The sequence below is a fragment of the Hordeum vulgare genome, chromosome 7H (assembly GCF_904849725.1).
Source record: "Hordeum vulgare subsp. vulgare chromosome 7H, MorexV3_pseudomolecules_assembly, whole genome shotgun sequence".
In the NCBI taxonomy this organism is placed as follows: Eukaryota; Viridiplantae; Streptophyta; class Magnoliopsida; order Poales; family Poaceae; genus Hordeum; species Hordeum vulgare.
In genome coordinates, this window is record NC_058524.1 from 138719657 (window position 1) to 138742969 (window position 23313).

The 23313-nt window shown below is 45.4% G+C and overlaps 1 protein-coding gene across 1 annotated transcript; it reads right to left on the reverse strand.

Annotated features, from left to right (window-relative positions):
* Window positions 1-7529: 7529 nt before the first annotated feature.
* LOC123412412 (aspartyl protease family protein At5g10770-like) lies at window positions 7530-10369 on the reverse strand. The gene is made up of 3 exons (XM_045105352.1): window positions 10198-10369; window positions 8539-9083; window positions 7530-8424 (listed from the first exon to the last, which is right to left on the reverse strand). The coding sequence occupies exons 1-3, from the start codon at window positions 10367-10369 to the stop codon at window positions 7684-7686; spliced, it is 1458 nt and encodes a 485-aa protein (XP_044961287.1). The 3' UTR covers window positions 7530-7683.
* Window positions 10370-23313: the final 12944 nt, after the last annotated feature.

Here is a 23313-nt window from a genome sequence, read left to right on the forward strand (position 1 = left end):
AAGTAATTAGAATTTTGTTACAAACTTTAATAACAAAAAGAATTATCATAAAAAAAATAAGTAATTAGAATTTTGTTACAAACTTTAATAGCAAAAAGAATTATTATAAAAGAAAATAAATAAGTAATTAGAAACAAAAAAGAAAGCAAAAAAACTAGAAATAAAAAATTAAACAAAGCACCGCACCGAGCCAGCACACGGCCTTTGGTCCCGGTTGGTGCCAAAAAAAATTTAGTTGTAAGTATAAAGAAAAGAAAAAAAAATAAAGCAAAAAACGAAACAAAAATAATAGAAAAAAATCAAAAAATAGATGCGAATTTATAGAGAAAATTCAACCCAAATTCAAAGTGCTAGTTAGCTTAACTCGCCAACTAGCACTTTAAATTTAGGTTTAATTTTGTCTTTAAATTCGAGCTCGATGTTGCAGCCGTGCTGGAGCTTATAAACAGGTTCGGGAGGCCTTCGCTTGGCTTGGTGGGACTAAACATCCAACCGCACCGCGGCTGTGGCAGGCACATGCCTTTAGTCCCGGTTTGTGGCTCCAACCGGGACCAAAGGCCTGTGCTTCCCGCCCTTCGGGCTGCTGAAAGGAGACCTTTGGTCCCGGTTTGTGGCTCCAACCGAGACTAATGCCCCCTTTAGTCGCGGTGGGTGCCACTAACCGGGACCAAAGGTCTCTGTTTCCCGCCCTTTGGGCTGCTAAAAAGAGGCCTTTGGTCCCGGTTGGTGGCACTAACCGGGACCAATGCAACCCTTTAGTCTCGGTTGGTGCCACTAACCGGGACCAATGCCTTTGCTATGTAAGCCAACACTTTAGAAATTTTCAGATTTCACGGCTCCGCGAGCTCATCCACGCACGACGACGCCGTGAGCTCTTCCACGCACGACAACGCCGCGAGCTCATCCATGGCGCCGCCAGGCTGCCCCGTCGCCGTCGCCCGTCGCCCTCCGCCCCCCGAGCCCACGCCGTCGCCCGTCGCCATCGCCCAATGCCCCCCGCTACCGTCGTCGTCGCCCTCCGCCGCCCCCGAGCCGTCGCCCATCACCGTCGCCGTCGCCTTGCCCTCCGCTCCCCGCCGCCGTCGCCATCGCTCTCGCCACCCACGTCGTCGCCCCGGCCGCCGCCGCCACGGCTCTGTTCATTTTATTCATATAATTTGTATTATTTTTTAGTTCATTGCATTTTTTTCATATATATATAATGTATATATGTATGTGGTAGATATATGATGAATGGATGTGGCTATGTATGTATGATTATAATGTTCATAGCATTTTCTTTGTTTATATATGTTTTTTTCATATATGTATTAATTTTTTATTTAGGTTAGAAGATATCGATTTTAGGTTAGTCCTTAGTAGTTGAACTAGTTGATTTAATAAAACTACTTTATTAAATTTTAATATATATAGAAGTAGCTTATTTTTAGTAAAAACTACTTTATTTTTTTATTTATTGTTTTTAATTTTTGACTAGTTTAACCTCCGCGTTGCTGAAACTGGATGGCTAAAAGAATTTCCAGTTTCATCAATGTATGATCATACCGAAACTGGATGGCTAAAATAATTTATTTACAACTCGAGATAAAGATTATAAATCTTGTTTCTAATATCCATACAAATATAAGGTTACTACTTAACTTTTTCTCACAAAATTGTTTTTCAAGATCTTGTAGTGCACAATACATGATTAATTCAGTACAAATACGTTGTGGCATATGTACCGGTATGATACTAAAAGTGTTCTACGTTCAGCTTGCTGGTAAGAAAAGCACCTCCTACGGATATGAGCAGAAAGATGCTTGTGATAGGGATAAACATAGTGAAGGGTAGATATCTTTTAGTAGTTTCAAATGGTTTACCTAAAAAATATATAGATAATTAGAATTCGGTTTAAATACTTTATTGATCAAGCCATTTATTACAAGCACAACCACAAAACATAAATCTAAACATTGTTGTACTTATGCATCACAATACAATTTTGTGGAAGAATTTCAAGATAATGTGCTATTTATTCAACAAACAACAGTTTTATTAAGAAAAAGTAATATGTCACTCATTAGTAACACGTAGCTTTGTGTAGATATTGTTGGATAACGTAGCATAAATTCAAAAAAATTCCTACGCATATTCAGATCTTTCTATGGAGAGACCAGCAACGAGAGAGGGGTGAGTGCATGTTCATACCTTTGAAGATCGCTAAGCGGAAGCGTTACTAAAACACGGTTGATGGAGTCGTACTCGCGGCGATTCAGATCGCGGTGTGATTCCGATCTAGTGCCGAACTACGGCACCACCGCGTTCAACACACGTGCAGCCCGGTGACGTCTCCCGCACCTTGATCCAGCAAGGAGGAGGGAGAGGTTGGGGAACATCTCCAGCAGCACGACGACGTGGTGTCGATGAAGAGACGAGGTCTCCCGGCAGGGCTTTGCCAAGCACCGATAGTGAGGAGGAGAAAGAAGAGCAGGGCTGCGCCGAGGGAGAGGGAAAACTGTGTCTCCAAAAGCCCAAAAGTGCCCACTATATATAGGGGGAGGGAGGGTTGTGCCCCCTTGAGGGTTTCCCTCTCCTGGGAAGGGCGGCAGCCCTAGAGGGGGGGAGGTGCGGTGGCCAAGGGGGGAGGAGGGGTGGCGCACCCTTCTAGTGGGCCTTAGGCCCACCTGCGCTAGGGTTCCCCCCCCCCCTCTCCCTTCTTCTTGCGCCATGGGCTGAGTGGGGGGCGCACCAGCCCACCTAGGGGCTGGTTCCCTCCCGCACTTGGCCCATCTAGCCTCCCGGGGTCGTTGCCCCCTTCCGATGGACCCCCGGGGCCACCTCCGGTGGTCCCGGTGGTCAAGGTACGTTACCGGTGACGCCCGAAACACTTCTGATGTCCGAAACCATCCATCCTATATATCAATCTTTACCTCCGGACCATTCCGGAGCTCCTCGTGACGTCCGGGATCTCATCCGGGACTCCGAACAATTTTTGATAACCTCGTATAACGATTCCCTATAACCCTAGCGTCATCGAACCTTAAGTGTGTAGACCCTACGGGTTCGGGAGACAGGTAGACATGACCAAGACACCTCTCCGGCCAATAACCATCAGCGGGGTCTGGATACCCATGGTGGCTCTCACTTGCTCCACGATGATCTCATCGGATGAACCACGATGTCAAGGATTCAATCAATCCCGTATACAATTCCCTTTGTCTGTCGGTATAGAACTTGCCCGAGATTCGATCGTTGGTATACCTATACCTTGTTCAATCTCGTTACCGGTAAGTCTCTTTACTCGTTCCGTAGCACGTCATCGTGTGACTAACTCCTTTAGTCACATTAAGCTCATGATGATGTTCTACCAAGTGGGCCCAGAGATACCTCTCCGTCACACGGAGTGACAAATCCCAATCTCGATTCGTACCAACCCAACAGACACTTTCAGAGGTACCCGTAGTGCACCTTTATAGTCACCCAGTTATGTTGTGACGTTTGATACACCCAAAGCACTCCTACGGTATTCGGGAGTTGCACAATCTCACGGTCAACGGAAAAGACACTTGACATTAGAAAAGCTTTAGCATACGAACAATACGATCTAGTGCTACGCTTAGGATTGGGTCTTGTCCATCACATCATTCTCCCAATGATGTGATCCCGTTATCAATGACATCTAATGCCCATGACCAGGAAACCATGATCGTCTATTGACTAACGAGCTAGCCAACTAGAGGCTTGCTAGGGACACATTGTGATCTATTTATTCACACATGTATTACTGTTTCCTGTTAATACAATTATAGCATGAACAATAGACGATTATCATGAACAAGGAAATATGATAATAACCATTTTATTATTGCCTCTAGGGCATATTTCCAACAGGTATTAATACCATTTGTGCACATTCATAAGCAAACTGAATACATGCTTAAATATGCGGATGTCCATCTGAATGTAGTGACTTGCAAAGAGCATGAAAAATCCATGGCCTGTAGGACCATGGTCCAGTTTTTAGAAGCGTCACTAATACCTATATTTTATTGTTTCTATAACCAAGATCATTGTCTTATCCTTGACTTGCAAAGAGCATGAAAAATCCATGGCCCATAGGACCATAATTGTCTCATATAGTCAACACGCACTCTCTCTAAATACTGTGATGTGGTGATGTGGTAATTTGTTATTTATTTTTAGAAGCACGCTGATATAAGAAGTAGTTTATTTTTAGCAAGAAAATTAATAGAACTAGTTTATTTTTTTAGTTCATTTTATGATGCCTATCCCGCATCCTCGTCGTCGACTCGGCGGAGGACACCTGCTTGATCAGAGGGGCCCTGTCCGGGACTGGGCTCCGCCCGGCTGGTATTGGGAAGTGCTACCTTCCGGGGGGCGTAGGTTGGTGAGGAGCCAGCCCGTTGTTGACCCGATCCTTGTTTGGTGGTGGTCGCGTGGGCTAGTGACGGTGCCGAGGCTTCCGGACACCGCGGAGGTGGTACATCACCGTGTCAGCGAGGAGGACGAGCATGTCCATCGCTACATGGTTGCGTTGGAGGGGAGGTTCGACAGTACCTGGCAGGTTCTTCAGGCATCTCACTGGAGCTATGATCCTGTGATGGTTCCTTCTCTTTGGGTGTCCACCGCCCGTGACGATACCCGTCGGGCGCTACGGTTCTAGCTGTATTAGTGATGCTATATGTATGCCAAGAGATGATGTAGTTTTGCTTATAATTGAATGCATGCTAATTTGAATACTACTTTATTTTACGATTTGGTTTTCCTTATTGAATGCTCAAATTGGAAAAGTACTCCTACTTTGAATGCTAAAATTGGAGAGCACTATGCAGAAAAGTCCTACCTAATACTGATGATCATGTTGTTGTAAATGTTGTATGACAATGTTGTAAAGGGTAGTAATTGGTCTCTTCAGCTGCTTTTCAGAGATGGAGTTCTTCACGATTATACTTTAGAAATCCTCCAGCAGGCAGGTGCTGTCGGACAATTTTGTGAAGATGCTGGACGGCCATCGGCCACAGAACATGAAGCTGAGGCAGGCCGGCAACGGGCTTCACAAGCTGTGGGACGTGGAGGTGGTGTTCGACACCGATGGAAGCATGTACCTAGATCGTGGCTGTAAGCAGTTCGTCCGTGCCTACGACCTGCGGCACGGGTACTTCCTTGTCTTCAGGTACGACGGCAACGCCATGTTTGCCGTGAAGGTGTTCGACACGACTATGTCTCGGAGGCGCTACCAGGACGACGACGATGCAAGTACGCTCTGTCTCTTCTTCCTCTCCATTAGGCTATGTTCACACCCGTTTTTAAAAAAACTTTTTTGCATTTGGCAAGGCAATGGGAGCAGGAGCAGTGATAACTCAAAATGTTGTAAAGGGTAGTAATTGGTCTCTTCTGCTGCTTTTCAGAGATGGAGTTCTTCACGATTATACTTGAGAAATCCTCCAGTAGGCTAGTGCTGCCGGACAATTTTGCGAAGATGTTGGACGGCCATCGACCACAAAACATGAAGATGAGGCAGGCCGGCAACGGGCTTCGCAAGCTGTGGGACGTGGAGGTGGTGTTCGACACCGATGGAAGCATGTACCTAGATCGTGGCTGGAAGCAGTTCGTCCGTGCCTACGACCTGCGACACGGGTACTTCCTTGTCTTCAGGTACGACGACAACGCCACGTTTGCCGTGAAGGTGTTCGACACGACTATGTGTGGGAGGCGCTACCAGGACGACGATGCCAGTACACTCTGTCTCTTCTTCCTCTCCATTAGGCTATGTGTCACACCCATTTTAAAAAAACTTTTTTGCATTTGGCAAGGCAATGGGAGCAGGAGCAGCGAGTACTGCGACAGGTGCTATGTCTACGACAGCAGCGACTCTGGCTACAGCAAAAGTAGCAGTGACTCTGGTTACAACAAAAGTAGCAGCGGCGATGGCGTCGCGATGGTGATCCCACAGCTGGGCGACAGGGCCATGCCAATTGTGAGGAGTACATCCCACAACCTGGCCTGGGGCTTCGCCGCTCTAAGCGCATCAGGATGATGAAGGAGAAGGTGAAGAAGCAGGAGTGAAGATCTTAAGAACCTCATGGAGCTTTAATCTTTATAGTGTAAACCTTTTAAGTAAGATAGTGTTGAACTGCTACTGCACTTTTAAGTATGATGGTGGTGTGCCTGATGAAATTTTGTGCATGCTCATGGATGCTCATGGATGAAAGATAAAATTATTTCTTTTTGTGCTTGCTCATGGATGCTCCTTGGTTGGTTTATATAAAAACCTAAATTAACCTTTAAACCAGCCCCTTTCAAAAAAAACCTCAGCTTCAGCCAGGTGCTGACGCGGGGATGCCTTTTGGTCCCGGTTGGCGTCACCAACCGGGACTAAAGGCCCTCCTGCCTGGCCTGGCCGCAGCGACCACGTGGAGGCCCATCTATCCCGGTTGGTGTAAGAACCGGGACTAAAGGCCGAGGGCATTAGTAACGACCTTTTAGTCCCGGTTCCAAAACCGGGACAGAAGGCCCTTCCGAACTGGGACAAAAGGCCCTTTTTCTACTAGTGACATGTGGTCATACAAAGTGTGCGGGGGTGCTGAAGCAGTGTTGACGAGTACCAGATTGAAGTTGGTGAATGGGTCTATCGGTGCTAGTTGATGGACAAAAGTTGACCATGAAGAATCTGAAAAAGTGACGAAAAATCTGAAATTGTCAAAAGGGAAGGGAGTACATGGTCGTATATTTTGAGGTGTTAATAGCACATCAAAAAGTGTGGATGACAAGTACAGAAGGAGGTGGAGTGCTATAGCCGTGGGACATGTTAGAGACTATCTAGGAAAAAGGTGAGACAATTGTGAATTTGCCTCAGGGTGACACAGGGCGACGGTGAAATTCCTTCAAGTTTCACACCAATGGTCAAGAAAGAGCGAGGCTGTTGAGTATAGATAACTCTTATATGTGTCATCCAATATGCGGGTTGTTCACTTTCTCGCAGGTCGGTGATTAGTGCGTGATGGCGTTGAACGGATACTCAAGAAGTTTGGAGCTCAAAGTAAGAGTAATAAGGAACTTAACTTTGCTAGAGTGTTGACTGTGAAGAAGACGAGAAGGGACTACACTTGCGCGTGGAGTCATATGAAGACTGTGAGTAGCAGCGATGCTCATGGCGTATCTTAAGTCCAATGTACATGGATGTTTGACACATGGACGAATCCAAGGTGATGGGATATTCGCCAAGCTGGAGTTTGTTAGAATTGTGTCAGATATTGTGTAGGTTACAGTTGAACTCTGAGGAGTCTTGTGTTTAGGCAGGATATGAAGTCATGTCCTAATAAAACATGTCGACATGGGATGTAGTTTTGAAGATTTCATCGAAACAAAGTCAAAGGCGAAAATAAATCATCAATCGAATTAACGGTTTAAGATATAAAAGTTTTTGATTTCCGATCATTTAAAACTAATCCGATGACAGAAAAGAACATGCAAGCCGCCGTTTGAGATGTCCGCCATGCAGCGCTTCTAAATAGAATTTCCCAACATTTTTCATATTCAAAGTAAGCACCCATCGGCTCAACCTCTTTATTCATACTTGAAAACCGAAAACAAAAGTACACGATACTGACACATGCAGCAGGTACATATATAGAGTGACGGTACGCGTTGATAGGCTACTTTTCTATACGCGGAAGGAAATCAGCAACTGAAGGGAACAAAACCAATCTTCTCGGACGCAACATTGTAGATCACCTCGGCGGAACGCTGCTGCGTATTGCCGATGGCGGAGAAGGGGAACTCACCGGCCGCGAACGCGAGGCACCCGTAGGCGGGTTGCGCCGCGTCAGGGAACATCATGATCCCGAAGAAGTCGAGCTCGAACACTGCTCCGTCGCTGAACTTGAACGACACCCCCGGTATAAAGATCGCGCTCTGGCCAGAGAAGTCGTAGCAGGTGTCGAGTTCTTGGAAGGGCGGCGCCGGCTTGTTCCCCTTCATGGTGAACTTGAAGCGGTCGCGGAGCAAGGTGTAGGCCTGGTCGGGGATGTAGGTGAGGGTGGTGCCGGAGTCGAGCAGTGTGCCCTTGCTGGTGAACACGGACGGCGGCACCGGCAGGACGTAGCCACCGATGTTGATGGACGCGAGTTCCACGAAGTAGAAGGAAGGGTACTCCGGCTTCTTGATCATCGCCGTGTACTGGACCTTGCCGGTGTCCGGGGCGGCGCCGATGCTGAGGAACCCGGGCCTCGTCATGTTGTGAGACGGCAGACAGTAGGAGAAGGTGCCGTCGAACGAGGAGGCCGTCTGCGAGGCCAGCGAGAGCTGGCCACGGCCGAGGCCAAGCAGCCCGTCGGTGGTGCCGAAGTCACCCAGGTTGGTGGTGCCGCATCCGAACGGGAAGCTGGAGAAGGTACGCGACGAGGAGAAGGTCAGCGTCTCCTGGGAGAGCGCGCCAGACGTGGAGGATCCATCGCCATAGCCGATGGTGTAGAGGCAGGTGGTGCCGTTGCACATGCCGCCGGCCACCGAGCACTCTGGCGTGCCGCAGCGCACGACGTTGTAGGTGGAGGACTTGGTCGGGTCGAAGAGCGGGTCGCGCTGCTGGTAACAGTGGCCAGTGCACGGCTTGCACTGGACCCACGACAGGTCGCTGCCGGTGTCGAAGAGCAGAGCAGATGGCTGAGGCGGCGTGCCGAAGCCAACGACGACGATGAACTCCGTTATGTTGTAGCCGCTGGTCCCCGGGACGTCCGGGATGGTGACGGACGGCCCCTCCGCTGGCGCAGGGGCCGGCGGGAGGTATATCGGAGGAAAGGCAACCGCTGGTGCAGGAGGCATCCCCTCTGATGGAGCGGGGTTTGGCGGGAAGAACATGGGTGGGAAGGCTGACATCGGAGGCATGCCATTTGCTGGTGCTGAACCTGGCGCGGGGCTTGGCGGGAACATCGGAGGCATGGGAGGCATCGCCGAAGGGTCAGACCTTTGGCGGATGGTACTCAGCCGGGCTCTGTCGTGGCTGACGATGTCGCGATTGCTTCCAGCCTGCTCGCCCGCGCCGCAAGATGGATGGATGGCGAACTTGTTGCCAGAAGCCTCACCTACGAATCATTTACATATCACATGTTACATATACGAGTTGCTCTTCTTTTGTAATATACAGGTACAAAATACATTTGAAAAAGTAAATGTTCTTTTTATGCCCAAATGATAAGTGTCACACACGTGACACTAAACACTTCGGTCTTGACCTTTTCTAGAACTAAAATTGTCATAAAAAATTCAAAACAACTAAAACTTGCCACCCGAAAGGAAAGTTGACATCCTCATGTTAGTAAATTCAACATAAAAACATTTGAAGTTGTTATGTATTTGTGTCATATGTGTGACACTTATTAGGGTCGTTTTTATAACATTCTAGTAGGGCCTAATATTTTATCATTGATTGCAACATTTTTGTTGGTAGCTTAGTTAAATGAGGGCTTGGGCATTATCGACAGCTTAACTACCAAACTAACCGCTTGGTATTCTAAGACCTATTTGTGCCTATATTAAAACTTTGGCATGTTCACCAAATTATAGTACGTGTACTGATCTAGTGGATTGATATAGTTGTATATATATAAAAAAACAGCTGTACATATAGACTTGTTTCACACTCTAGACACAAGTTCTTCTATGCGGAGTTGTCCACGCGAAGTTGCGGCAGAAAGCCCAGCAAGTAGGGACAAGAATTGTTTTATTTCATAGTGTAACATAATGTTTAATCAATATTTCTGGTTTTAAAAGTGTATTTTCATATTTAAAATAAAAATAAAAACACGGCACAGTTCTCAAAGAAAAGATAGGTGATGAATGCATGCATGATACTCCTTCCGTTTTTAAATATAAGTTTTTTTAGAGTTTTTATTAAAAGACTACATGCGAGTATATATATAGACATATCTTAAATTATAGATTCATTAATTTTATTTTGTATGTAGTCTTCTATTAAAATATCTAAAAAAACTTATATTTAGAAACAGACGAAGTATATATTTATATCTTATGTATGGTAGGAAAAATAATTCTCCCCGAAAAAATCAACACTTCTTTTTAGAACGAGCGAAGCATCATCAGTTTGTACGGTAGTTTCATACCCGTAGTACCCCATACCTTTTCTTTCTTTTAACATGGTTTTTCTCACAGGTGTATACGTAGTACCCCGATCCATACCTGAAAACGAGGAGGGATCATAGCACTGGGCTCGAGCCTGCTTGGAGCCGAGCACCTGGTCGAGGCTGACGGAGAGGTAGCGCGTCGGCCGAGCCGCCAGAGCGATGCCGCAGAGGAGGGCCAGCACCAGCAGGCCGTAGAGGAGCGACGACGGCCATCGGGACGACGCCATTGCTTGCACAGCTCAAGGTTGGTTTCGTCTCGCACCGGTGAATGAATGGGGCTGCAGTGTATCGAATCCTTATATAGGCAGACGCGGGGTGTCGTATCAGGTCCGACACAATCACGAAAAAACAAAAAACAGGCGTCGCTGTTGCCAAGGCCTGCGCCTCGGACGCGCCGAGAAGGAGCTTGGCTGCGGCCTAGGCGCGATGCATCCGATGAGGATGATGCAACCATCTGCGTCGGATGGCCGTCGGCTGAAGTTTTTATCGCTTGTAATATTATACTGTTATGTGCTTACAAGCTGGGATCTTTTGGAGAAGGCATTGGCCAAGTGGGGATTCTCTCAGCAGTGGATCCCTCGCGTGATGGCATGCGTCTCTTCGATAAAATATTCGGTGAAGTTCAATAGAAAACTGTTGGAGTCCTCTTCCGATCTTCCCCATCCACGGAGCTCCCTCAAGGTGACCCGTTATCACCCTTTATGTTTCTTTTTGTAGCTGATGCTCTTTCATCTTTGATAAATACAAGAGGATGGTCTATAAGGGGTAAAAACTTACAGTTCTGCGCCTGAAATCTCACACCTCCTATTTGCGGACGCCTCTCTTGTGTTTTTCCATGCGTCAAAACATCAAGCTATCTTGGTTCAAGGTTTGTTGAACACTTATGCGACGACGACTGGCCAGCTGATTAACCCGTCGAAGTGTTTCATCCTTTTTTCAGATCATTGCTTACCTAGTGTGGTTGAGGAGGTTAAGAGCGTCTTGGAGATTACCCAACAGGTTTTTTAGCCCAAGTATTTGGGTCTCCCGGTCCCTAAGTGGAGGATGCACAAGGGAAATTTTGAAACACTTCAGAAACGTCTAAGAAAGAAACTCACTGATTGGAGTGAGCAATACACCTCGTGAGGAAACAAGAAGATTCTTATAAAGTAAGTGGCTCAGGCTATCCCAACTTATATATGTGATGAGTGTGTTTAGGCTCCCAGCCTCCATTTTTGATGAACTAACACACATGATTCGTCAGTATTGGTGGGGTGTTGAGAATGGGAAGAAGAAAATGACATGGATGAGTTGGGACAAGTTGCGGCTCCCTAAATCCATGGGGGGCATGGGCTTTAGGGATATGAGGGCTTTCAATGAGGCCCTACTGGCCAAACACGCCTGGAGGATTCTGGACTCGCCGAACAGTCTTTGTGCATGTTTACTGAAGGCAAAATATTTTCTGTCAGGCTATCTCCTGGACAAGGTCTTCCCTTGCACTCGCTCCGCTGTTTGCAATGGTATTCTACATGGCCTCGAGCTGTTGAAGAAGGGTATTGTATGGCGGGTGCGCAATGGCGCATCCGTTTGTACATGGAGAGACCCCTGTATTCCGCGTCCCTACTCCTTTCAGCCCATTACCCCGAAGGGTAATTGTCGGCTTAACCATGTGTCTGACTTCCTGGACTACAATGGAGGATGGTGTGTTGACCGCTTGAGACGCTTCTTCTGACCTATGGATGTTGATCACATCCTGACGATCACAACTTCACCTCGACAGCAGGCTGACTTTCTATCTTGGTTACCAGAGAAGGATGGTACATTCACAGTGAAAAGTGCCTATTGTATAGCCACACAAGATCACAACTTGACCTACTCGCCGGGTGCATCAAGCTCTAATCCATATGACAATCACACGCTTTGGAATTGTGTATGGAAGTCAGTTGTTCCCCTGAAGATGAAGATCACTGGTTGGAGGGTGATGACCAGGACGCTTCCTACACAACAATGGAAGAGATACTGGCACCTGTACACACGTTCAACATGACATGTTTGCGGTATAGAGGAGGAGAATTCCTTTCATGCGTTGGTCTCATGTTTGCAGGCTCGCATCCTGTGGGTAAACATGCGAAGGAGGTGGCATCTCGCACGCGATGATCTTGTGGTTGATAATGGCAAGGAGTGGTTCATGCATCCACTAGTGGGGACGGGGCCATTAGCCCCGGCCCGTAAGGGGCTTTAGTCCCGGTTCACCAACCGGGACTAAAGGGGCGGCACTAAAGGCCTAACCTTTAGTCCCGGCCCTGTTACAAGTCGGGACTAAAGGTGCTCCACGTGGGCGCCTCGTAGCGCCCCAGGGGCAGGACCTTTAGTCCCGGTTCGTTACACGGACCGGGACTAAAGAGTTTCAGATTTTACTTATTTTTGGGTTTTTTGAATGAATTTTTTTTTTGGGTTTTAGGGTTTTAGGGTTTAGGTGTTCAGGAGATTAACGTGATGCCTCGTTTGGTGTTCGGGAATTAGTTTTCATATAATTTAAATAGAAATAATTATGCACATATATATAAGATTAATTTATCTTACAAGCGAGCATAGATATACAATTATATGGAGATCTGAATTATCGGGACTAGAGCCCGTCTATTCGATTACATGGACGAACATTAGTAATGGCCCCTAGCTACACTAAATCGTCCTTTGTCATCTATAGCTTCCGTCCTCAGAAAGGTCGCAAGCTCCTCTGCAACAGCAATCGCGCGTTGCTCTGGTAGGACCTTCGTCCTCATGGCCGTGTACTATATAAGAAGAGGAGATGAATATGAATATCAATCATGATAACAAAGAATGACGGGTAAAAATAGAGGTGTGAATGTTCATTGCTTACGTCGAATCTGTGATCCTTGTGCTCACAGGTAAACGTGCGAATGGTCTCGCAAACATAGTATCCGCATAGATGCGTTCCCCGTGGCTGATGGTCACACTTTACGAGAATAGAATATATATAATAAAAATAATAATCTAGCATCATAAATGTATTGAAAATAGAAGTATATCATACTACTACTTACCTGAGCCGCTCTAAAGGTCAGCTTCTCAGGAAAGATACCGGGAGTCACGCACTTGAACCGCTTCCAAACCGTGCCCGACAAGGATAATGATTTGCTAAGTTTTTCATTAATTGATATATCAGAAAATCATCGAAAGAGACCGATAGAGCGCAAGAATGATTGAAATTACCCTTGGAGCATGTCCTGCAGGCTTTGGAACTGTTCCAAGGGTCTCGATAATGGGTCGAAGGCATCAACTCTTCCCTTATCAATTTCAATGTCCAACAGAATCCAATGGAAGCTGCACATGTATATATATATATATATATATATATATATGTGTGTGTGTGTGTGTGTGTGTGTGTGTGTGTGTGTGTGTGTGTGTGTGTCAGTAACTTATCAATTACACTTATAAGTGAATGGACACAACAGAGTAAAGACCCTCACCTGAAGTTGTATGGAAACAGTATATGGTCACAGAAATTTTGATCTGTTAGAAACCTTAGAAGGTTTTCCTCCGTCTCCTTGGGTTTATCAGTTAGCGTCGCTATATGTATTTTATCTGGGTCAATAGACCCAATATTTAGGATGTTCTTACTTTTACAATCCAGAATCTTCATTCTGCATAATAGAGTACAAGTTATATATAGACAATGAATTGAAATAACTAAACAAGTTATATGTAGACAAGGAATTGAAAAACTTACAGACAATAGCAACTCATAAGCGATTTGTCGAGGGCGTCGCCATTGTACATCTGGAAGAGTTCATCAAAGTCGATATGGATTTCTTCGGGGCGGCCGTAGTACTCCCGTGGGACACTCACCACGATCATGGTTCTCCCATTCTTTGATTCACTTAATTACCATGTATGCAAGTAACGCATATTTGTTGGGAGATCATCTTTGCTGACCAAAGGCTCTCCCATGACATACTGTGGCTTAGGAGCTACCACAACCTTGGGTAACATGTCGTCTTGGGAAGTCAGAACATCTTCAACCGAGACACCCCATTCAGCCGCCCACTTCTTTGCTAATTCAAAATCTTGCCCCTGCACCGGAGGGGGAACACTCTCGGTTAACACCTTGAGGGGTGGGATCGACTGTTTGGCCTGTTGTCCAAGCTGAGGAACGTCTGATTTTTTCTTGCTTGTAGTTGAACTTGATTTTCTCCCACTTGCACTTGCACGTGATCTGCTCTTTTTCACTTCCTTCTGCAATGTGCGTGTATAGTCATCAGGCTTATGGTGTAAGTCATACTGTGATGGAAGGGTCGTGAAGTCTTTTGCAAATGCTATTTGCTTCTCGGTGTATTCCGGGCGGGGTTCGGGTTCCTTCTTTTTCATCTGCGCATCATGATATTCCTTTGCTATCCTGGCGTTTTCCTCGGGGGTACGATCATAAGGTCTGATAGGAAGATTAGCATGAGGTACCTTTGGGAGGGGCGACCGTTTGCGCTTTGGGGGGCTCCGTCGCTTAGAAATCGTCGGTGGAGCGTTCTTGGTGGCACGCTCCCGCTTAGTATCCGGAGCGGGCGGCGGCGGAGACGGACGACCCAAGTCCGGCGGCGGTGATCGAGATGGACTCGTGTTGTGCTGGCCGACGTCATGTGGAGGGCTTGGAGGTAATGGAGGTGTAGGTGACCTGCGACGACTCTCAGGCGGTGTTGTCCTTGGGGCCGAGCCTGGAAGCTTGATGTAGTTCTTGTACCATAGGATGACTCCACCCAGTACTTCTCCGAGTGTCCTCTCATCTTCGGGTCCAGCTATGTCGAGCTCCATATCATGAAACCCCGCCATGATTTCATTCACCCCGACTTTAGCAAAGCCAGCTGGAATCTCACGGCCATGCCAGCGTGCATCAGGGCCAGAAGGTAAAGCTTGTCCGACGGCCAACTTCATGGATATGTTCTTGAATTTCTGATGGAGTTCACATGATGTTGACTCCTTGATTCCATCCACGGGGTAGCCGGGACCGCCCTCTATCATTCTTCGTGCATCGTCGGGCGGGGCCTCAGATTCAGCCACGCTGCTTTTCCGCTTAGATGGGGCGCCGGTAATATCAAGTGCAGGATCTTCCTGGCGCGCTACTCCTCTAAGCTCATCAATCTGCTTCTGTTGCTCGTTAATCCTGGCAAGCAACTGGTTGAACTTGTCATTCTCCTCATCCTGCTGCAGCTTCTTTGCTCTCTCTCGGCTTCTGTAAGTGTCTTGGTCTCTGGCAAACCCAAGCCACCACGGGTAAGAAGGACCGAAGCCTCGCGTTCGTCCTCCATGTTCGTCATTGCCGAGGGCCAGTGTGAGCAAATCTTTCTCTCTATCTGCAGTGAACTTTTTTTCCCTCCTTAATTTCTTTCACTATCCTTTTCCAATTCTCCCTGTGTATCCTAAGACCGTCACTGCAGATGAGGTCCCTTGTTTTTTCGTCGTACGAACCACCATGCGCAAGGAACCAATTTCTTGCTCTCAATTCCCACTCATCACGGAGTGGTTCAGGTACGATGCCTTTATCTAGCAGATCTTGCTCTTTCTTATCCCACTTTGGGATGGCAGTCTCACAGCCCCCTGGCCCCAGCTTGTGGTGATATTTCTTCTTGTCGGCATTTATCTTGTTCTTTTCTGACAATGCCTGGGCATCTTCTGACTCCTTGTACTCTTGAAATGCCTTCCAATGATTCTCCTGCTTGGCTAGATACCCCTCAAATACTGGCACTTTCTTTGTCTTCAGATAGTTTTTCCATAGCTTCTTCTTCCAGCTACGGAACAGTTTGGCCATCTTCTTTAGATTCCACTGCTTGACTTTGGCCCTCAGTTTGTCTGCGGCATCTTCATTCTCACATTCTGGCAGGTTGAAATGTGACATGAGATCATTCCAAAGATTATCTTTGTACCTTTCGGTGACATAGTCACTATCGGCTGCCCCTTTGCGCTGGTTCCACTCTCAAACGCTGATCGGGACGTGATCCCTAACGAGAACTCCGCATTGCTTCTTGAATGTGTCAGCAACATTCTTAGGAAGTTTGGGTTCGCCCGTAGGCAATATCACCTCAAAGGTGTAATGCGTTCGTGCATCCAACTTTCCAGTCGGGCCTCGTTTCGTAGCTTTGCTCGATGTGGAGGCCTAAGAGGGAGAAACATTCGTTAGATGAATGTATATGTATACAATATAGAGCTATCTCCAATATTTTTCACATATTACAAGTGATTGTCGAACTTCATATGTATACCTCGCCGGACTTTATTATTTCTTCACCGGCTTCTCCACCGGCTTCTCCATCAGTGGAGCTATCACTTTCTCCGTCATTGGACCTATCTCCTGCCCCATCGGCTTCATCTTCGTGTCGCTCGACCTCCATTCCATATCCGGAGGGGTTTATATATGACGACGGAGATTCATCTGGTTCAACGTCGGGGTTGTCTTTGATTATATCTTCGAGAAGTTCTTCCTTTTCGAGGTTCCTGATATGTGGATCCATAGTTCTGCAAAAAACGGACATTTGATTAACTAATAAACTAACAAACTATATAAGAGGGGTTGGAAACTTCGAAGTGTCGTTTTATATAGGAGGACCTTTAGTCCCGGGTCTTGGCTAGAACCTAAACTCTAAAATACCAGCCGGGCGGAGCCCAGTCCCAGACACTTAAGCATATACAATAGCAAAATTAAACTAGTTCTATTAATTTTCTTGCTAAAAATAAACTATTAACACTTAAGCATATACAATAGAAAAATTAAACTATTAACACTTAAGCATATACAATAGCAAAATTAAGCAATAATCTAAGAAACACTATTAACACTTAAGCATATACACTATACAATAGCAAAATTAAATGACAAAAAAAATATTTCTTTTGCTTGTAACCCTAAACTAATTTTTCCTCTTCTTCTATTTCTCCTCTTCTTCTACTTCTTCTTCTTCTACTACTTCTCCTCTTCTTCTACTACTTCTCCTCTTCTCTTCTCCTCCTCTTTTAATTTTTTTCTCTTCTTCTACTTCTCCTCTTCTTCTATTTTTCCTCTTCTTCTCATCTCCTCCTCTTCTTATTCTCCTTTTTCTTCTTTTCTTCTTCTCCTCTTCTTATTTTCCTTTTTCCTAATTCTACATATTACTAACCCTAATAATCTAGCACAAACCTAATAACAACAGGAATTAAATGACAAAAAAATCTTTCTTCTTCTTTTCTTCCCTTTTTCTTCCTTTCTTCTCCTTTTTCTTCCTTTCTTCTCCTTTTTCTTCCTTTATTCCCTTTTTCTTCTTTTCTTCTCCTTTTTCTTCTTTTCTTCTCCTTTTTATTATTTTCTTCTCCTTCCCTTTTTCTTCCTTTCTTCTCCTTTTTCTTCCTTTCTTCTCCTTTTTCTTCTTTTCTTCTCCTTTTTCTTCCTTTCTTCTCCTTTTTCTTCTTCTCTTCTCCTTTTTATTCTTTTCTTCTACTGGCCGGAGTGTTGGGGAGGAGGGGGAGGGGGGCTTACCGGCCGGAGGTGTCGACGGCGCGCGGCGAGGAGGACGGCGGCGCGCGGCGAGGAGGACAGCGGCGACGAGGAGGACGGCAGGCGGCGGCGAGCAGGACGGTGGGCAGCCTGACGGCGTCGTCGAGTTCGTCGCTGTGCCGCGCCGGGCACGAGAACGAGGAAGAAGGAGAGAAGGAAATGCGATTTGGGTTGAAAATTTTCTAACTCCCGCTTATATAGGTCGATCTTTAGTCCCGGTTCGGGGCTCGATCTGGGACTAAAGACCCCCTTTAGTCCCGGGTGGAGCCACGACCCGGGACTAAAGGCCCTTTTTCGGTAGACCAAAAGGCGGGAAGCAGGGGCGTGTCGTGGAGCATTAGTCCCGGTTTGTGGCAAGAACCGGGACTAAAGGTTAGGCTATTAGTCCCGCTTTTAGACAAAATCCGGGACTAAAGTGTTGCCTATATAAACCCTCGCCCCTGCCCACCCTCTCCCCTGTTTTTTGGTTGTTGAAGTGTGACCATGTCATGCTCTTGCCACTCTAGTTCATGCACATGACGTGTTCGATGAAATGCCCGAGCCACTCTACTTAAGCTTTCTCCTCTCCAAGCTCGACCTCCAAGCTCCATTTTCCTTAATATTTCTCTAGGTTTGGCCGTGCACCAACTGCACAAGTGTTTTAAAAGGTTAGCTACTTCATCCTTTCATTTGTCACTGCTAGTGTAGCTCATTTCAAATGCTCAAATTAACTTCTTAGAGTCTGCACATGCGTAGGGTGTCGTCCCATGCCCGTCCTCACCATTGTCGATCGCCCCGCGCCGATCTCATCGCGAGCACCACCGTGGTGAGCCTCTTGTTCTTATCTTATTTTTAAAATAAATAAAAAATCTTACTTGTATGATTTAGATACATACTTGTATAAATTACTCACTTTCATTATTTTTTGTTATTATATAGTGCGATGGTTTTGGTATCCGCCTCCGTCGGCCCTCGTCCTGTCTATGATTCGGATGTGGTATATATTATCTTTTATAACTATTTGTTTTATTTAGTGTTTATGACAATTATGACGACCAACATGACATATATTTTTTAATCTAGGAGGTATGTGAACCGGAAATTCCAATCCACATAGAAATTCTTGTCGAGAAGTTAAATTTGGTTGAAAAAGAAAACAAATACTTGAATAAAAAATTGAAAATAATTGAGGATAAGAATATGGAACTGGAGTTGCATGTCGCCGATGTCATCGATGATCGCAAGATGAAGATCGATGTGATGCGGTTGAAGATGGATGCAATGCGCTTGAAGATGGATGAAATGCGCTTGAAGATTAGGAATATTAGAAAATATGCCATTGATAAAGAGGCTTGGTATCATTATGTTGTTGGGTCAATTGTTACCTTAGTTGCGATTTTGATCACAGTTTTTGTTTTATTTAAATGTTTTACATAGTTGTATGTTGTTTTATGAGAGAAATTTATGTATTTATTTTTTGCAATAATAACATTTGATCACTACTGTTCTTTGGTTTTAATGTGATGATGAACTTGTATTAATTTGATCACTACTGTTCTTCGTGCATTTACTTTTTTTTTTGAGCTAGTTGACCCTGAAATTGAAAAGCACTACAAATGAACTCTGAAAATGTTGAAAGTTGGCATGCTATCATCATTTCACCCACATAGCATGTGTTCAAAAGTTGAGAGGGCTATGATAAAAACTGGATGCACTTCGTGTACAAAACGGACAATCTCTCTCGAAGTATCAGGGTTTCGAACGAGAACTCATCTCTTACAAAGGGATTCCATTTTTTGAACTTATTTGAACTCCATACTTTTTGTGTGTTCAAAATGCACCATTCAAAGGCACATCACAAAATTTCAACAATTTCTGACTTCATTTGGTATTCTTCGTGCATTTACTTATTTTTTTTGAGCTAGTTGACCCTGAAATTGAAAAGCACTACAAATGAACTCTGAAAATGTTGAAAGTTGGCATGCTATCATCATTTCACCCACATAGCATTTGTTAAAAAGTTGAGAGGGCTACGACAAAAACTGGATGCACTTCGTGTACAAAACGGACAATCTCTCTCGAAGTATCAGGGTTTCGAACGAGAACTCATCTCTTACAAAGGTTTATTAAAATAATTTTTGCGTATTTGAGAATTTGACAAAACTATGAAAATGAAAAGTGTTTGAAATTTAGTACATTCCATACATGCATTACATAAAAGGTTTAATACATTATTACATTATTGCACCAATATTCCTATCTATTATTTCTGTTTTCTTCTTGGTCGTAGCCATGGAGAATCTTCATCATTCAGTAGGATGCTTGGGTCAGTTTTCACTTTGAAGGGCGGAATTTCATGAAACTTATTATAATCTTCTGACATGTCTGTCTTGTCATCTACTCCCACGATGTTTCTTTTCCGTGAAAGAACTATGTGGCGTTTTGGCTCATCGGACGATATCTTCTTTTGCTGATTTCTTTTTCTCGTTTTTGTAGACATGTCCTTCACATAGAAAACCTGAGCGACATCATTGGCTAGGACAAATGGTTCGTCCATGTACGCAAGATTGTTGAGATCCACTGTTGTCATGTCGTACTTTTTGTCTACAACTACCCCACCTCCTGTCAGCTTCACCCATTTGCACCGAAACAAAGGGATCTTAAAAGTAGGTCCATAGTCAAGTTCCCATATCTCCTCTATGTACCCATAATATGTTTCCAAACAGTGCCCATTCTCGTCTGTTGCATCAAAGCGGACACCACTATTTTGGTTGGTGCTCTTTTTATCTTGGGCAACCGTGTAAAATGTATTCCCATTTATCTCATACCCTTGGAAAGTACATATAGTCGAAGATGGTGGCCTGGCCAAACAGTACAGCTGATCTCCAACGGTGTCGTCATTCATGAGATGTGTCTGCAACCAACTGCCGAAAGTCTTCTCGTGTTCCCCTTTAATCCAAGAGTCAGCCTTCCCTGGGTTTTCGGAGCGTAGAATATTCTTGTGACTAGCGATATACGGAGCCACCACGGTGGAATTGTGTAGAACTGTGTAGTGTGCTTGAGAGAAAGAATGCCCATCCATACATACTTTTGCTTTCCTTCCTAGTGTGCCTTTTCCTGTCAGCCTACCCTCATACCGAGATTCAGGAACACCAATCACCTTAAGGTCAGGAAGAAAGTCCACACAAAACTCAATGACCTCCTCTGTTCCATAGCCCTTGGAGATGCTTCCTTCTGGCCTAGCACGGTTACGAACATATTTCTTTAAGACTCCCATGAACCTCACGAAGGGGAACATATTGTGTAGAAACACAGGACCGAGAATTCTAATCTCTTCGACTAGGTGAACTAGGAGGTGTGTCATTATATTGAAGAAGGATGGCGGGAACAACAACTCAAAGCTGACCAGACATTGGACCACATCAATCTGTAACCCTGATAGACTTTCTCGATCGATTACCTTGTGAGAAATTGCATCGAGGAATGCACATACCTTCACAATTTCCAGGCGAACATTTTCCGGTAGAATTCCCCTCAATGCAATTGGAAGCAATTGCGTCATAAGCACGTGGCAGTCATGAGACTTTAGGTTTTGGAATTTTTTGTCTTTCATATTTACGATTCCCTTTATATTCGACGAGAAGCCAGTCGGGACCTTGATACTGAAAAGGACTTCAAAGAAGATTTCCTTCTCTTCCTTAGTAAGAGCGTAGCTGGCACGCCCTTGAAACTGCCCTGGATGCATGCCATCTCTTCCTTTATGACGTTCCTGGTCCTCCCGTGCTTCCGGTGTATCTTTTGACTTCCCATACAAGCCCAGGAAGCCTAGAATATTCACGCAGAGATTCTTCTTCAGGTGCATCACGTCGATTGCCGAGCGGACCTCATGGACTTCCCAGTAGGGTAGCTCCCAAAATATAGATTTCTTCTTCCACATGGGTACGCGCTTATCACGGCCGTTAGGAACAGGTTGGCTGCCAGGACCCTTTACAAAGATTGCTTTTAAATCTTTGACCATATCAAATACTTTAGCACCAGTACGGATGACAGGCTTCCCCCGGGGTTCTGCCTTGCCATTGAAATGCTTGCCTTTTTTCTTTAAGGGATGCTTGGGCGGAAGAAAACGATGATTGTACGGGTACACATTCTTCCTACATTTGTCCAGATATATACTTTCTGTCTGATCCAAACAGTGCGTGCATGCATTGTATCCCTTGTTTGACTGTCCTGAAATGTTACTAAGAGCAGGCCAATCATTGATGGTTACGAAAAGCAACGCACGAAGGTCAAATTCCTCTTGTTTGTGCTCGTCCCACACACGTACACCTGGTTCGCCCCACAGCTGTAAAAGTTCATCAACTAATGGCCTTAGGTACACATCAATATTGTTGCCGGGTTGCTTTGGACCTTGGATAAGCACTGGCATCATAATGAACTTCCGCTTCATGCACAACCAAGGAGGAAGGTTGTAGATACATAGAGTAACGGGCCAGGTGTTGTGACTGCAACTCTGCTCCCCAAAAGGATTCATGCCATCTATACTCAGACCTAACCATAAGTTCCTTGCGTCAGCTGCAAATCTCGGGAAATCTCTCTCGATTTTTCTCCACTGCTGATCATCAGCGGTGTGCCTCAACTTATCGTCTTTCATACGATCTTCCATGTGCCATCGCAACAACTTCGCATGATCTTTATTTCTGAACAGACGTTTCAACCGTGGTATTATAGGAGCATACCACATCACCTAGGCAGGAACCCTCTTCCTGGGTGGCTCGCCCTCAATATCACCAGGGTCATCTTTTCTGATCTTATACCGCAATGCAGTGCATACCGGGCATTTATCCATATTCTCGTACTTCTCACCGCAGTAGAGGATGCAGTCATTAGGGCATGCATGTATGTTCTGCACGTCTAATCCTAGAGGGCAGACAAGCTTCTTTGCTTCGTACGTGCTGGCGGGCAATTCGTTCTTTCTTGGAAGCATCTTCTTCATCAGTACCAGCAACTTTTCGAATGACGAGTCAATCACACCGGTCTCTGCCTTCCACTTCAGCAATTCCAGTGTGCTACCCAGCTTCTTCTGGCCATCTTCACAAGTTGGATACAACAATTTGTTGTGGTCCTGTAACATCTGCTCGAACTGCAACCTCTCCTTTTCTGTGTCACAACCTCGCCGTGCATCAGAAATGACCCGACCAAGATCATCAGCGGGCTCATCTGGTTCCCGTTCTTCATCCTGATCTTCTTCTTCATTGTCTTCCATTGCGGTATCAGCATACTCAGGGAACATAGATTGGTAGTTGTCATCATCGTTCTCTTCTTCTTCATCGTCGTCTTCCATCATAACCCCTCTTTCTCCGTGCTTGGTCCAAACATTATAGCCCGACATAAAACCGGACCGAAGCAGGTTGCTCTGAATGACTCTTGAGGAAGTGTAATCCTTCTCATTCCGACATTCAACACATGGACAAAGCATAAAGCCACCACCATGCTTGTTCGCATCGGCTGCATCTCAAAAAGAATGCACGCCTTCTCTGTAAGCGGCTGTGCGTCGATCACCGTACATCCATGGATGGCTCATCTGCGTTATACGACAGTATATCAAATACAATCACGATCCTAAAAATTAGTACCGCACGGTCTAAACGAGGTAATATAGTTGCTAACCTTTTAGAA